General features: G+C 35.4%; 1 protein-coding gene across 1 annotated transcript in view; it reads left to right on the top strand.

The window, feature by feature from the left end:
• The first annotated feature begins 519 nt into the window (after positions 1-519).
• The window catches only part of LOC131071802 (cysteine proteinase inhibitor 6), a 28206-nt gene continuing 14811 nt past the window's right edge, over positions 520-13914 (top strand). Inside the window, exons 1-2 of the mRNA XM_058007761.2 lie at positions 520-837; positions 948-1137. Coding sequence (XP_057863744.2) covers positions 670-837; positions 948-1137 — 358 coding nt within the window. The 5' untranslated portion in view covers positions 520-669. The remainder of the gene's footprint in view (positions 838-947; positions 1138-13914) is intronic.

Raw genomic sequence — 13914 nt, 5'->3', positions numbered from 1 at the left:
GAAGTAAAAAGTATATGTTAAAATAGTGATATATTAAATGTTTATACTAATCTTTGTAGTATAAACTAAGCATATTTAATTTTCTATACTAAACATTACCATTTAACTTGAATTTTAGCAGGTGGATGAAGTTGTTGCCTTCCACATTTGTTTTCATATTTAAAAGAATCATCATAATCTATTATGGACTTAAACCTAATTTTAATAAAATATGCATACATTCAATTGAAAACTTTTTATAATAATATAAATTACGATAGACTTATCCATTGCACCTCATTTAGGTGTAGTTAGGAGCCCCATGAGACCCCAACAGGTTTCTCCATATTTTTTAAATCATTAAAAATTAAAATATAATAAATTTTTCTTTTTAACTAATTATTAAACATGATCAATGGTAAATTTGGTGCTGGGTAGACATTGCCGCTGCTTCACGCCTACACGAATCCATTGGCTTCTGTCAGGACGTCGTATTTAAAACCATGTCTTCTAAATCATTCTTATCTAACTATAACCGATCACATAACAATCCACGTGTACAGATTGCGGCGGCAAGGGAACGGAATAAATCTTTGTTTTACTTGACACGGAGGACGCTTTGCCTTAGTGAAGAAGACACGTCAGGCTTTAAAGACCAAAAACTCAGCAGCGGCAACGGAAACAGCGAAAATGGCGAGGGTCAAATTCATAACAACAATGGCGATGGCGATGGTAGTTTTGTTTATGTTTGCCAGCGATGCTTCGTATGGCGGGATCCGCGACGTTCCTAATTTTCAAAACAATGCCGACATTGAGCGGCTTGCACACTTTGCCGTGGACGAATTCAATAAACAGGAGGTCCATCACAACCTTTAAATTCTTTTTTTTCCCTTTCTTTCCAGTCTTAAATTCACTGTAATTTCAGGGGAAGGTAAGTTCTGAAATACGTTGTTCTTGTTGTTGTTCAGAATGGCAATCTTTCTTTTTCGAAAGTGGTGAGAGCTCAAGAGCAGGTTGTGGCAGGGATGATGTATTACTTGATAATAGAGGCTATGAATGGTGTCCAAGCAGGTTTGTATGATGCGAAAATATTGGTGGTGTTGTGGCGGAATGTAACTCAGCTGAAGGAATTCAAGCCTTCTCAGAGCCTTCTTAAAGGTTTGAATCCTCCCCTGCTCATGGTTTTTTTTTTCCCCTTAGAATCTACCACCGATGTAATCTAGATCTCTGGCTACATTCTTAGGGTTAGGGTTTTCAATCTTTGGTCAGACTTGGATGTACCAGGCAAGTGTGACTGCTTCTTGCCCAGGTGATAGCTCAAAAGTTTTTATACAACAATTTGGTGTTTGGGTGAAAACAAGTACTCTGGTGTTTAGGATCTCTGCTTTATAATCTTGATGTAATTTAAAAGAGTGAATTAGTCGTGAACAATGATTTTACTTTTAATATAAAAGCACTACTTCTGTTCGAATCTCAAAACTTAAGCAGGAATAACTGAAGTCTACTGGAGCCATAAAATACTCTACTTATTCAGAATGTTTTGAAGTCAATTATTGTTGTTTACAATGAAGAGAGACATAAAGACATAAAGACATAAAGAAGTTGTAATGCTTCGTAAGGTTGTCAAAGTTGTCAGTTCGAGACAAATTATACTTGAAGCATGGAAAATCTAAAGAACAAGCCCGAAGAATCTCTGGACATGCATTATATTTGAAGAATCTCTTGTTTTCTATCAAGTTGTAGGAAGGAGAATGCATTTCTAAATACATGTAGACATTGAAGGGTTTTAGCGGCCACTTGTCCACTATTCAAAACTAGTAGATGATGAAGTATGGTCGCTTTGGTTCTCGAAACTTGCCACCAGCCTATGGGTCATTTGTTGTATCTCTTCAACTCAACAAATAGACTAAGACACTTAACTTTGAAAAGTTGAAAACACAGTGGAGATGGGACCAAATAGAAGAAACAACCTCAGGCAATATAGAGAGGTTCACATGGTTCTACTGCAAGGATTCTAAATTCCAGGAAAAGAGCATCTATATTGCAGATTGACCAAGGTCTTGTATGTACTTAACCAGACTCCTCAAGTTTGTTATATCAAGATTGATTGTCACATCAGAGATTCAAAGTTTTGAATAAAAATTTCTGATTAAAATATCTATGTTAAAAAAGCAGTGATAACATGATGATCCTAATTGAATGTGTTGATGACATTGCTATTGCTAATGGTGGGGCTGGGTTGATATTGGTCAAAAGGTGAAACATAATATTTGTTTAATTTCTAACACGACAATCTATTGCTCCTACACTATTGATTAGGTTTAGATTTTTATTTTTTTAGGGTTTTATGTCAAAACATGATTATTTTTGCTACCTAATATGGGAGCATGAGCATAAGATGATACCTCTTTGGCCAAGAGCCAAAGATTGAGGGGTATCCATTTTGCCAAAGTCACCTAGTGCACAATCGTGGCTATATAGTGAAATTGGATGTTTGTCTCAATATAGTAGGTTGTTTTGTTTGAAATTCATCTTCTGCTAATATTGGGGTGTCCCAAACCAGTAGGCACACACCTTTGTGTATATTGTGAATTTATGATTTTAAAAGTAATCTTTGACAAAGTGTGCCTTTTTGTACACATGTGCACCTTTCAATGGCATGCACTTGAGTCTTCTTTTCCATATGGTGAAATGATTCTCATCCTTTGTTAGCTGCATGCAACAACTCTAGATGCACACATGACAATGGATATTTGAGCTTTGGGCTTTCTCACTTTTTTGTGCATGCTTCTACTCTAGGTGTGCACTTGATCACCATACTTGGCCATGTTTAACTTGGATGCTTTCTTTCCAAAGGTATTTCCTTGGTGAAATTTTGACCTCGAACTCGTTTCTATCAAGTGCATGCAATTTCAAGACCTCTTTTCCTTTGCTATGATGTATAATATCAAGAGCATTGTTTCATGATCCTATGAACAATTCAAATTGAAGAGAAAACAAACTTGACAAGACATAATCACGACTTAGATTCGGAAAAACAATAGATATTAGCTTTAAACTTGACACATTATGAAAATTGTGTGTGTGTACAACAGTTGGCTTTGTTTGGGGACCATGGTGTATACTTGTAACGTAGGAGAATTACATCTTTGGTTTTTTTGTAGATTGGTGCTTTATCAATTGGGAAATAGAGTTAGAGTATTCCAAAATCACCTAAAGTAAAACATGCTTGAATTACCTAATAAAACACAACATTTACATTGTTGAAAATAGAAGTGCAATACAACATAACAAAATTAAAGTTATGAAAAAAAGAGAAAGGTAAATACAATGGGATGCACGAAATCATTAATAGGTTGAGAAAGTTAGCAACCTCTCTCCGTGAGTTGAGAATCCAATTTTAAAAGTAAATATCCTATAAAACCTTTGCAAAACATTCTGAATATTCCATGGTTTAAGTGGGTAAGAATAATCCTGTAGCAAAAAATTCAGCACGAACCTATTGATATGCATTGGTTTTTGTTGATCTTTTCCCACAAGGAAAAATCTCTAGTAGGTAGAGATATTGTGCTGTCTATTGAAGGTATTTGTGGCTAGAGCGCATATGTAGGAATGGTAATTACCACATATCTAATTTGATTCTCTACACTTGTCCCTTAAATATATGCAACTCTAGACTTAGTTCATGTCTAATCCTTCAAAGGCTGAAGCTATTGAAAGAAAATCTCCATCACTTGTTCTTGAGTATCTAGATTTATGAGGGATATTAGCGAGCATCTTATGATGTGAACATTTATTTTTCATTATTTTCATCACTGGAATCTTCATTAGGCAGCCCATCAAGGCTTGAATCTTCAAGCATTAGATCATTATCGAAATATGCATTGAAGAATATCATCTTTGGGTAGTTAACTTTGCCATCCATCATCTCATAGTGGCCATCCTTGGGTAAATTGGGCCTTATCTTTATCAAATCAATTGACTTTAGTGAAGATGCTCCTATGAGGGAAGAAACAATTAGACTCGTTATCAATCATGCAACCTTTGTCTCCTATCATCATGCAAGTGTGTGAATATGATTCTTTGATAGCACTTTTTTTTTTATATTGACCATCCTTAATTGATATCTTGAAGAAAAAGATCTATTTCTTCTTCACTAACATGTTTGGGATCTATTGAAGTTGAGTCAATCCTTAGGAGGAAATTCACTATGTATTCCACTGAAGTTTCGCTTTCAAGGTGTTATACAATCAAGATTTGGTAAAATATCCTCCATATATGTCTCTAATTCAACAAGTGCCTCTAAAGCTGAATTATCTTCAAGAAGAAGAAAATCTTGTTCTTGATCCAACTACGATGCTTTGTTGATGTTCCAAACAAAAATATCAGTATTTGGTAACAAAGTGTTTGTCTCTTGAATGAGTAATAATTTGAGATTTTTCATCATTAGTGCCTTTGGTGATTGCTGAACTTGAAATCAAAAACTCCTGAAAGAGAAAAATATCTTGCTCTTATTTGATTACATTTGTGGTAATCACTTCAAATAATCCTTCGAATGAAGAAAAGAAACTACTAGGTTCATTTCCCTCTCTTTTGCAATTGACTTCTTGTTTGCAGCATTTTCCTTGGTGAATATTTGGCATACTTGTGTCACATCATGCTCTTCTCCCAACAATAGCCTTTCTTGAGCCTCAAAGAACTTAAGTAGGCAAGATTTGTGCTTCTTGTGGATATACTTGTTTTATTTGCAACCCTATTTATGTGAACACATATCACACAATATATAATTATGAAAAACATTCTTTACCTTGTAATATTCATATTGGACATATTTCATCATTTAGTCACCATCAGATTCATCGAAAATACATTTATATCGCCTGAAGATCCTTGTTTTTTATTTGAAGCTACCCATATTTGTTTGAACCTTTGCATTTTGTAGCTTCTTCCATCATGTTGATAAGTTTCATGAAAGCCGTAGTATGTGTGTGTAGGGAAAGGAACTTCTACTCCTTGTTTTGTTGGAGAAGTGGGTAGATGAGATCTATCACTAATATAATTGATGGATGAAGCATTTTTACTTGGAAGTGATGGATATTGCTGAATTGGTGGGATGTTTAATGGAATAATTATGATTGGCTCAATCGGAAGTTTGTATATCTTTCCTGAAATGATCATATAATCCTTCAACTCAATAGCATGTTTTTGAGCATCCTTCAATTTGGTAATAATAATTGCCTTGAGAAAGAAAGCCACTTTTGAAGCAACTTAGAAGAATTTCAAAAGGATAATTTATAATTGCACCTATCTTGTTAACCAAACAACTTGTAATGTCTCCTCTTTGAAATAGAATTTAATGGTAAATAATAATAATAAAATTAAAATGAAAAAGAATAATAATTAAATAAAAATAAAAATATAAAAGAATATAATTAAAATTTAAGTTAATGAATGGTCAAAAGACATGGAATGAAAAGTTGCGACTCCCTCAAACATTAGATATAAAAGGGAGAAGACAACCTCATCTGAGGGGGATAATTTGGGAATCAGAAGTGCAGATCAGATTTAAATAAGAAGCACAGATCTGATCGTGAAAGGTTGTGTCCCTTTTAAAAGGCAGAAATAATGAAGAGTTGCACTCTTTCAAAGGGTGCTGATGGTGAAATGGTGTGTCTCTTGCCAAAGGGCATACATGATGAAGAGGTGTGACCTCTCCCTCACATTGAGAGATATAAAGGAAAGGAATCAAAAGCCTCCAGTGGCATCACGATCGATCAAATCAGATCAGAACTGTTATTAAGTTACAAGCAGTAACATCCTTGTTCTTGGTGGTATGCATGGGGATGTGCTTAATATGTATGCTTAATATATGACGCCTGATAATGTTCTTATGCAGAATTTAATAGTAATATTAATATAGACTGCAATATGTATGACAGTCATACTTAATTTCATATATATTCATAATACATGAAAAGTTAGTATACAGATAGCCTAATCCATGCTTTTCTACTAATGCCCATGCTAGGATAGGATGTGGAATTGTTAGGGAAAGGCGGTATTAATACCTCGCAAGGTAGATAAGACCTGCGGTGGAATGGACATGTGCTATATCATACAAAGGCAATGGATAAAGCCTGCGGTGGAATGGACATGTGCTATATCATACAAAGGCAATGGATAAGTCTTGTGGTGGAATGGGCATGTGCCACATCATACAAAGGCAATGGATAAGGCCTGTGGTGGAATGGGTATATGTTACATCATACAAAGGCACAACTTGTGGAGGATGGTTTTCTGGCGCCCTAACAAAGATACTTCCCAATATCCACTAAGATTGATCATTAGGATTGATTAGGGATTAGACCTAGCTATGTTGATTATCCCTTGTATGATGTACGCTAATTGTTCCCTAGAGCTAACAAATGCATAATAAAATATTATAAGTATGATGAGATGTGTTTAATTATTGGCAAAAAGGCCATCTCCTAATAGGGGACATTACACAACTGAATCTTGCAATGAACTCCTTCATTTGTTCATTATTTTTTCATTTAAAATTGTACAAACAAAATATGACTTTTTTTTTAGCTAGTTTGAAGTGTGCAAGATAATAAAAATAGCACGGGCTTCTTGCCCTAAAAATAGAGACTATGAAAAGTAACAAATTTCAGTTAATGTTTTTTTCTTTAAGGAAGTTTAGGGCTAAAAACCGGCTTAGTGCGCACTAAAAATAGACTTTTGGATAGATGGGTTCAGATGACTTTGATGTTTTTGATCATGGCTGACCCTTTGAAGAGATGTAAAGCCTTGAAAAATCACTTTGATGTTTTGAATTCCTTTGTTAGGCACACACTCCTACATTACACATTCACCAATACACAAAAAAAGTTTAAAAAAACTTTGAACTTGTGTTTTTTATTTCCTTTTTATAGGTGTGCACTTTACTGTCAGGTGCATCATTGTAAATAGACTTTTGGAAATTTCAAATATTGCTCTTGTGAGATATGTACCTGCACCTCAGATGCACACCTAGTAAAGATTTTTTTAAACATTTATTTTTTTCTTTACAATGGGGTTCCCAAACTTTGATGTGAGCTGAAAATGTGCATCTGATAACTAGATTTGAAAGTTCTCTTGGTGAGGTGCATACTGTGACCCCTCATGCACACCTATACACTAGTTTTGAATCTTTGTATTTAAAATTTGATTTTTTGTTTACCTCCCTCTGCCCTCAAGCATGCACTTGACAATGTGTTTGAACTTTTTTTGAAAACTAATCATTTTTTCTTTTTATAAGGTAGGCACCTATATATCGGCATATTTTTTTCTTTTTATTCTGAAAAATAGATCTGGCATTGTGAAGCACGCGCCTGCCCCTATCTCATGCACCATCTACCTTTATGAATTACACAACTACCTCTAGTTCAGACACCTCTGAATGGATATTCAGTTTTTCTATTGGTGCATCTCAATCCCTCAAGCATGCCCCTGTACATGCACTTTTGTGATTGAATTGGATCCTTCATTCTTAGGTGTGTCTCTATACCCTAGGCATGCACCTTTGTATATGCTTTTATTTTTTGCTCTCTTTGCAGGCTTGACTTTTTGTTAGACGAGTACCTAGAATTTTCATGAGCACTTCTGAATGATACTCCTTGTACCCAAGTGCATCTCATGACATTGGACATGCATCTCAATAAATCAGACTAGTTTGTTTGAAATACAACTTCATCTTTTACAAGTGCACCCTCAACCACCAAGTGCACACCTTATGCAAACAGTGAACTTTTGATTTTTTAATGTAAGTTATCTTTGACAAAGTGCAGCTTTCTATGCAAATGTTCACCTTTGAATGGCATTCACTTGAGCCTCCCTTTCCATACGAAGAAATTATTTCAGTCCTTTGCTAAGTGCACACCTAATAATTGATATTTGAACTTTGGGCTTTCCCCTATTTTGGTGCACTCATCTATTCTATTCTGTCTGATCACCATACTTGGCTATCTTTTGGCTTGGATGCTTCCTTCCTAAAGGTGTTCCCTTGGTGAAATTTTGACTTTGAACTTGATTCTATCAATTGAATATGATCTCATGACCTCTTTCCCCTTGCCATGATGGATAACTTCAAGAGCATAATTCATGATCTTGTGAACCATTAAGACAAAACAAACTTGAGAAGACCTGATCATGACTTATACTTGGGAAAACAATATATGCTAGCTAAAGTTGATAAAATACAAAAAATTCATGTGGGTGCAACAAAGTTGTTATTGAAATAAACTTGACACAATACAAAAATTCTTATGACTAACAACAAAGTTGTTATTCCAGTTCTTTTCTATGTTACATAGAGTTTAACTGATGGGGATGGCAAGGGATGTTAGAGCACATTCATAGTACTACAAAACTTTTCCCCAAGATTTAGGAAACGGGACAAGTAATATGTGTGTGTGTGTGCTTGCATGTGCTTCTGCATTGAAATTCTATAGTTACTTTATAACCAAAAGCCTATTTACTATTGAGCCTAGAGCCTAAGAGTATGAACGTTCATTGTTGAAACATTTGATAATCAAAATTTATAAAGTGATATGTGAAATAAATGAATATTGAACATTAAAAAGAAGTTTGCAAACAGAAGCTACACTAAATGCTGGGGTGTGTGTAGCAAAAATCTAGGGTTTCTAAAACACTCCCTTGAGCATTATTTGTATTGGTTATGACACACTTCAAAAAATATGATCAGGGACAGCAAGGAAACATTTCCTGCGAGTCCCCAAGTGTCAAAAACAGAGAAAGGGAGGATAAGGGTGTAATGTCCCCTTTTGGTATATACTTAAATCTTGCCCTAAAAATCACAAGTTCAATTAAAATAAGAAATATAGCTCATTAAAATAGAAATTACCAACTAACAGTTTCCTTTCCAACATACTCTTTGGTTTAAACCCTGCACTAATGTTAGTTAACATTTGAAATATAATTCATAAGGCCAATTATTTTCATAAGAGTTGGGAATCCAGTAACATAGAAATGATTATAACATAGAAATGCATATAATCAATGGCATTAATAAATCAAATAAGTTTTTAAATTGAATAACATCACTCATTGGGATCTAATCTATAGTTGTATTTCCAAGAATCAACCATTGTAGGGGTTGAAGAGGAGAGCAAAATAGGGCGCCCGGAACATTCACTGCAATTAAGCCAAAGGGCGTGATACAACACCCCTTGGCCCACAAGTGGCAGGAACCTTGTCCATCCAACATGGAGTAGCCTACTTAGAAGGGGAACTCGTCTCTTTACTCATGTCTCCTTATTAAGCCATAAATGATTGCTTCCATTATTTAGTTTACTTCTAACAACCAACCATCATGGAGATTGGAAAGGAAAGCACAATAGGGTGCCCAAAAACTCGTCGCAACTCAGCCCACAAGTGGCAAGAACCTCGTCCATCCAACATGGGGTGACCTACTTAGAAGGGGAACCCATCTCTGCCCTTTCTACTTGTATTTCCTTGCTAACCTCTACATGATTGTTTGTAGAAAAATAAGTAACCTAGTAAATAAATAAAGATTCTAGATTATTTATCATTTCTCATCATTAACTATACCAAAGTACCTAAGAGGTTATATGTTAAACAACATCATCACAATGCACAATGCATACCACTATACTTGCTAGAACACCAAATTGCCGTATTCTGAAATGCAGATTTGCTTATATCCAAACTGATTTGTTCTCCTTTTTGGATGCCCTTTGAGTGGCCAATATGTTGTGTATATATCCTTCAATCGGTGATGGAGGGTTATGTTTTTTCCATGTCACCACTGTTGATGTGTTTTTTATGACACCATGCAACACAAAATAAAATACTAAGTATTATACCCTTTTTTGAACAAAGACCTCTTGGATGCTAAAGTATGTGATCAAACAAGGGGACTCCGAGGTTCCTATTGTAGACACCTAAAACTGTCTTCTTTAATTAAATAAATATTATTATTTATTTAATAAATTGATCCTAATTCTTCTATTAATTAAATAATTTTTATTTATTTAATTAATTCACTTTAGCCCTTTCTAGCCTTTTCTCATTTAAATGAATATTATTATTTATTTATATTATCCCTTCTTAATTAAATAAATATTTTTATATATTTAATTATTTCCTCTCTTCTATTAATTAAATGAATATTTATTTATTTAATTAATTCATTAGCCTTTTCTAATCCATGACACTTGTCATTTATCTCTTAATTCCTACACCACCTACCCTTTCATTATTTTCCAATTTCTTTTACTTACCCTTTAATCCTAGCCGACCATTTACTTTTACACCTTTTAATCTTATCCTTCCATTTCCTAAAGTGTCTTCTATATAAGAGGATGTTTCGTTCTTTATCAACCCTAATGACCTAATCAATCTTATGCAATCAAGTCTTCTTGCGATCAAGCTATCAACCACAATTCGTTCTTTATTGAGCTCTTGTGCACACATAAAATCTGAGAGCAATAGTATCAAACAAAATTAATGGAGATTGGAGACAATGGAGATTGAAACCCTACTTGACATGTGAATGGTATATCTTGTTTTGTTATTGCTTATTTGCATGATCTTAGATATCTCCATTTGTGTATGGTGGATGCTTTTCATTGTTAGGCTAGGGTTTTTGTGGTTCGATCTTTGTTAGTCTTTCAATATTATTATTTTCATCATCCATTTTCACCATATACACCTATAGTCAAGTCTTAACTTTATACGTGGATAGGCTCAGTGTGTGATATGATTTGCTGGAATCACAAGGGGACTTACGTTTTGCTTGAACTCTACTAGTGTTGGACATTGTTGCTGCTTGGATATGTTGTTGTCATTGATGTCAACATATTCCTGTGATTTATTGCTCCGGTGCTTGCAGATTGGTTTATTGGGATTATGGTTTGGTGTATGGAGTATTAATAGTATCATTATATTATTCTATATTGGTTTTGGTGATCCGGGAAGCTTAATTGATCATATCATATGATCCGGTTTGCAGTTTGTTTTTCTGATCAGTGTGTTGCAGAGTTTAGTATTTCCTTCGGTATATTTGGTGTGATCAGATCTTGAGTTGAGTCTTTGGGAGATTGTTTGGGATGGTCTTGTGTATCTTCATTATAGATAGTTTGTGATTTGGTGCTTCGCAAGTTATCTTTCTTCATGATAGTTGCTGTTGTTTGAGTGTTCTTGAGTTTCAGACGTTGACAGATGAAGATTTGATAAGTGGTGTTGGTGCAGCTGTTACTAATGTTTCTAACGTGCTTGCTGGTGTTTCCTAATTATGTCCTATTTGTTTTGACGATCTGCATTGATTGTTGTGCGAGCTCTTGGTGATTTTGCTGAACCGGTGATGTTCTTCGTGTTATGCAGTTTTCTTGGTGGTGTAACGTGTTGCAGTTGGTATTGGTGTGATTTTCAATGGTGTCGCATGTTTGGAGATTTGAATTAGGTCCATGTTATGTCATGTATATCATTATATTGGTCCTGTGGTCGATCTTTGTATCGTGTGATGTAATTTTGTAATTATGGGTTGAGGGTTTAGCCGACCTTGTTGTCAAGGTTGATGAATTGTATAAATAGTTGATATTGTCATGCAATTTAGGTATCAAGGTTGTGTTTGCATTATTAGAGAGTGGTGTATGTGCGAACAAGGATTCATCTTCCGATGTGGTGTATTGGGTAGAGATTGGTGTTGCAGAGCAGACAATTGTGCTTAACTGAAACTATCATCAAGTATTTGCAGATGCTATTATTGCAGTTCATTCCTTCTGGATTGTAGTCTAAATCTTGTTGTAAGTCAGTGAGACTTTCTTGAGGGTTGTAGCCTTCCGGGTCATTATCTTTTGAGCAGAGAGCTCTAGGCAGTGTGCTTGAATGCATGTGCATTCCCCATTGTAATATTTACACATACTACTGCAGAGTATCATCTTACTGTGGGTAGGTTCCCACCGTGGGTTTTCCACGTCAAAATCTTGGTGTTGTGTTTTGTGATATCAATTCGCCTGTCTTTGTTATTGATGCAATTTATCAGATCTGTATTTGTGATTAAGTTTGTAGATTTGGTGAAAACTTATTCACCCCCCCTCTCAATTTTCCTTCATTGTTGTTGCCAATAGCTAGAATGTGGAAATTAACTTGATTTTGAAAATAAAGATAAAAAGGATAAGGGTTTAGAAAGACTATGCTACTCCTAAGACCAATGACGACGATGAATGTTACTCAGATAGACAAATTCCCTCAAATAGTTTCCTTCGCTATGATGACAACAACTACACAAACTTGTTGCAATTTTCTAAGGAAATGGAGGATTTTCATACTATTAATACTTCACTCAAATACCCAATGTTGGCGCAACTTGAACAAGTATCTACAATCAAACTTAGCATAATGATCAGGCTCAGGCTAACTTTTCATTGTAGCTTATAATTAGCAAACTACAAAAAGTATGAACTAAGGAATTCATCACAAAATCTTCAAAAACATCCACCATAATCAATGAACTTTAATTAACCTTGAGAAGTAACAAGAAACCATGCAAATGTAGAAACACAACACAGATCCACTATAACTTAAATGAAATAAAGTATTTATTTCCACATGTCTTGGCAACAATTCTTTCTTTCCTCCTCCTACTCTACTTCTACTTGCTAACTATTTGGCTACTGACTATTAATTTTTACAAATGAGAGGATTGAGCCTTATAGAGAGCTCTTTTTACAATTCAAAGGCACCAATTGATTCTCAAATCAATGGTCAAGATTTTACAATAAAACCCTAATTAGGGTTTGTTACAACAAACTTCTTCTTGACCAATGAGATAATTACATTATAATGGAACATGTCCATCTCTGAATGTGCACAAATGAGTGATGAGGTTAGGTACCGTTATCACAAAAGCTCGCACCCTTGTTGAGCTATCAACTCAACAACCTTGTGAAACATGGAGACAACCTTGAAGTGTGGGACCTTGCGCAAGGGGGTTGAATCTCCGGAGAAGGCCAGCTTCCTTCTCAATCCAGGTGCATGTGTTGAACCAACTCAACACTTCAAAACTAACTCCTAAGCCTACCTAAACAACTTGCAGAGGTAAAGGGAAGAGAGAATGCTTGAAATAAAGGGAGGTGATACACCAAGAAGAGATTGTTCCTCTCCCCACCGAGATGACACAAAGAATTAACTTAAATACCTAGGAGATTCACAAAATTCAGTTGCATGAGTGACTCCAATGCATGTATGGAGGTTATAATTCGCTAAGTGTTAAGAGGGGAGAAGGATTCCCACAAGTCACACTCAGAAAACAAGTTAACACAACATATATGGAGAGAAAAGCCACAAGACATACACCTATAATGAAGGTAAGAAAACATACTCATCATACATAGGTTGAAAGAAGGCAAGAATGGTGTTTTCCAATTAATTATAAGGCCAATGGCCAAACTTACAGTTGCATAAATGCAAGATAAATACAAGAGAAGTAGGAGAGCATAAAATAGCTCAAACTAGCATGGAGGGAACCCTTTACAATGAGGCATAACAGCCTTATATAGAAAACTGGTCGCATAGGAGAGACCATCGGTTACAAGGAAGAGAAGCTTTGACCCTTGTGTGTGAGGGAAATGTCAGTCAGGGAATGCAGGGAAGTGCATGCACCTGACATTGTGTACATGCGAGCAACCTGGCCATACCCTGACAACGCAATCCCAAGAAGAAAGGGACTTCCAAAAGGTGGATTGGCTGACATTCCAAAGTCAGAGCATGCAAGCATGACATAAGTAACCACAAATAAGCATGGCTTTGTACTTCTCTTGATGGAAATCCTCCAAAAATCATTAAATGCGCCCCTGTAACTCCACAAAAGGTGTACAAGTTGCAAGAGTTGTTGGAGCATTAAGGGCTTTG

Source organism: Cryptomeria japonica, chromosome 6 (genome assembly GCF_030272615.1).
Source record: "Cryptomeria japonica chromosome 6, Sugi_1.0, whole genome shotgun sequence".
In the NCBI taxonomy this organism is placed as follows: domain Eukaryota; kingdom Viridiplantae; phylum Streptophyta; class Pinopsida; order Cupressales; family Cupressaceae; genus Cryptomeria; species Cryptomeria japonica.
Note: the sequence above shows the minus strand (reverse complement) of the source record. Positions and strands in the feature narration are given on the sequence as shown.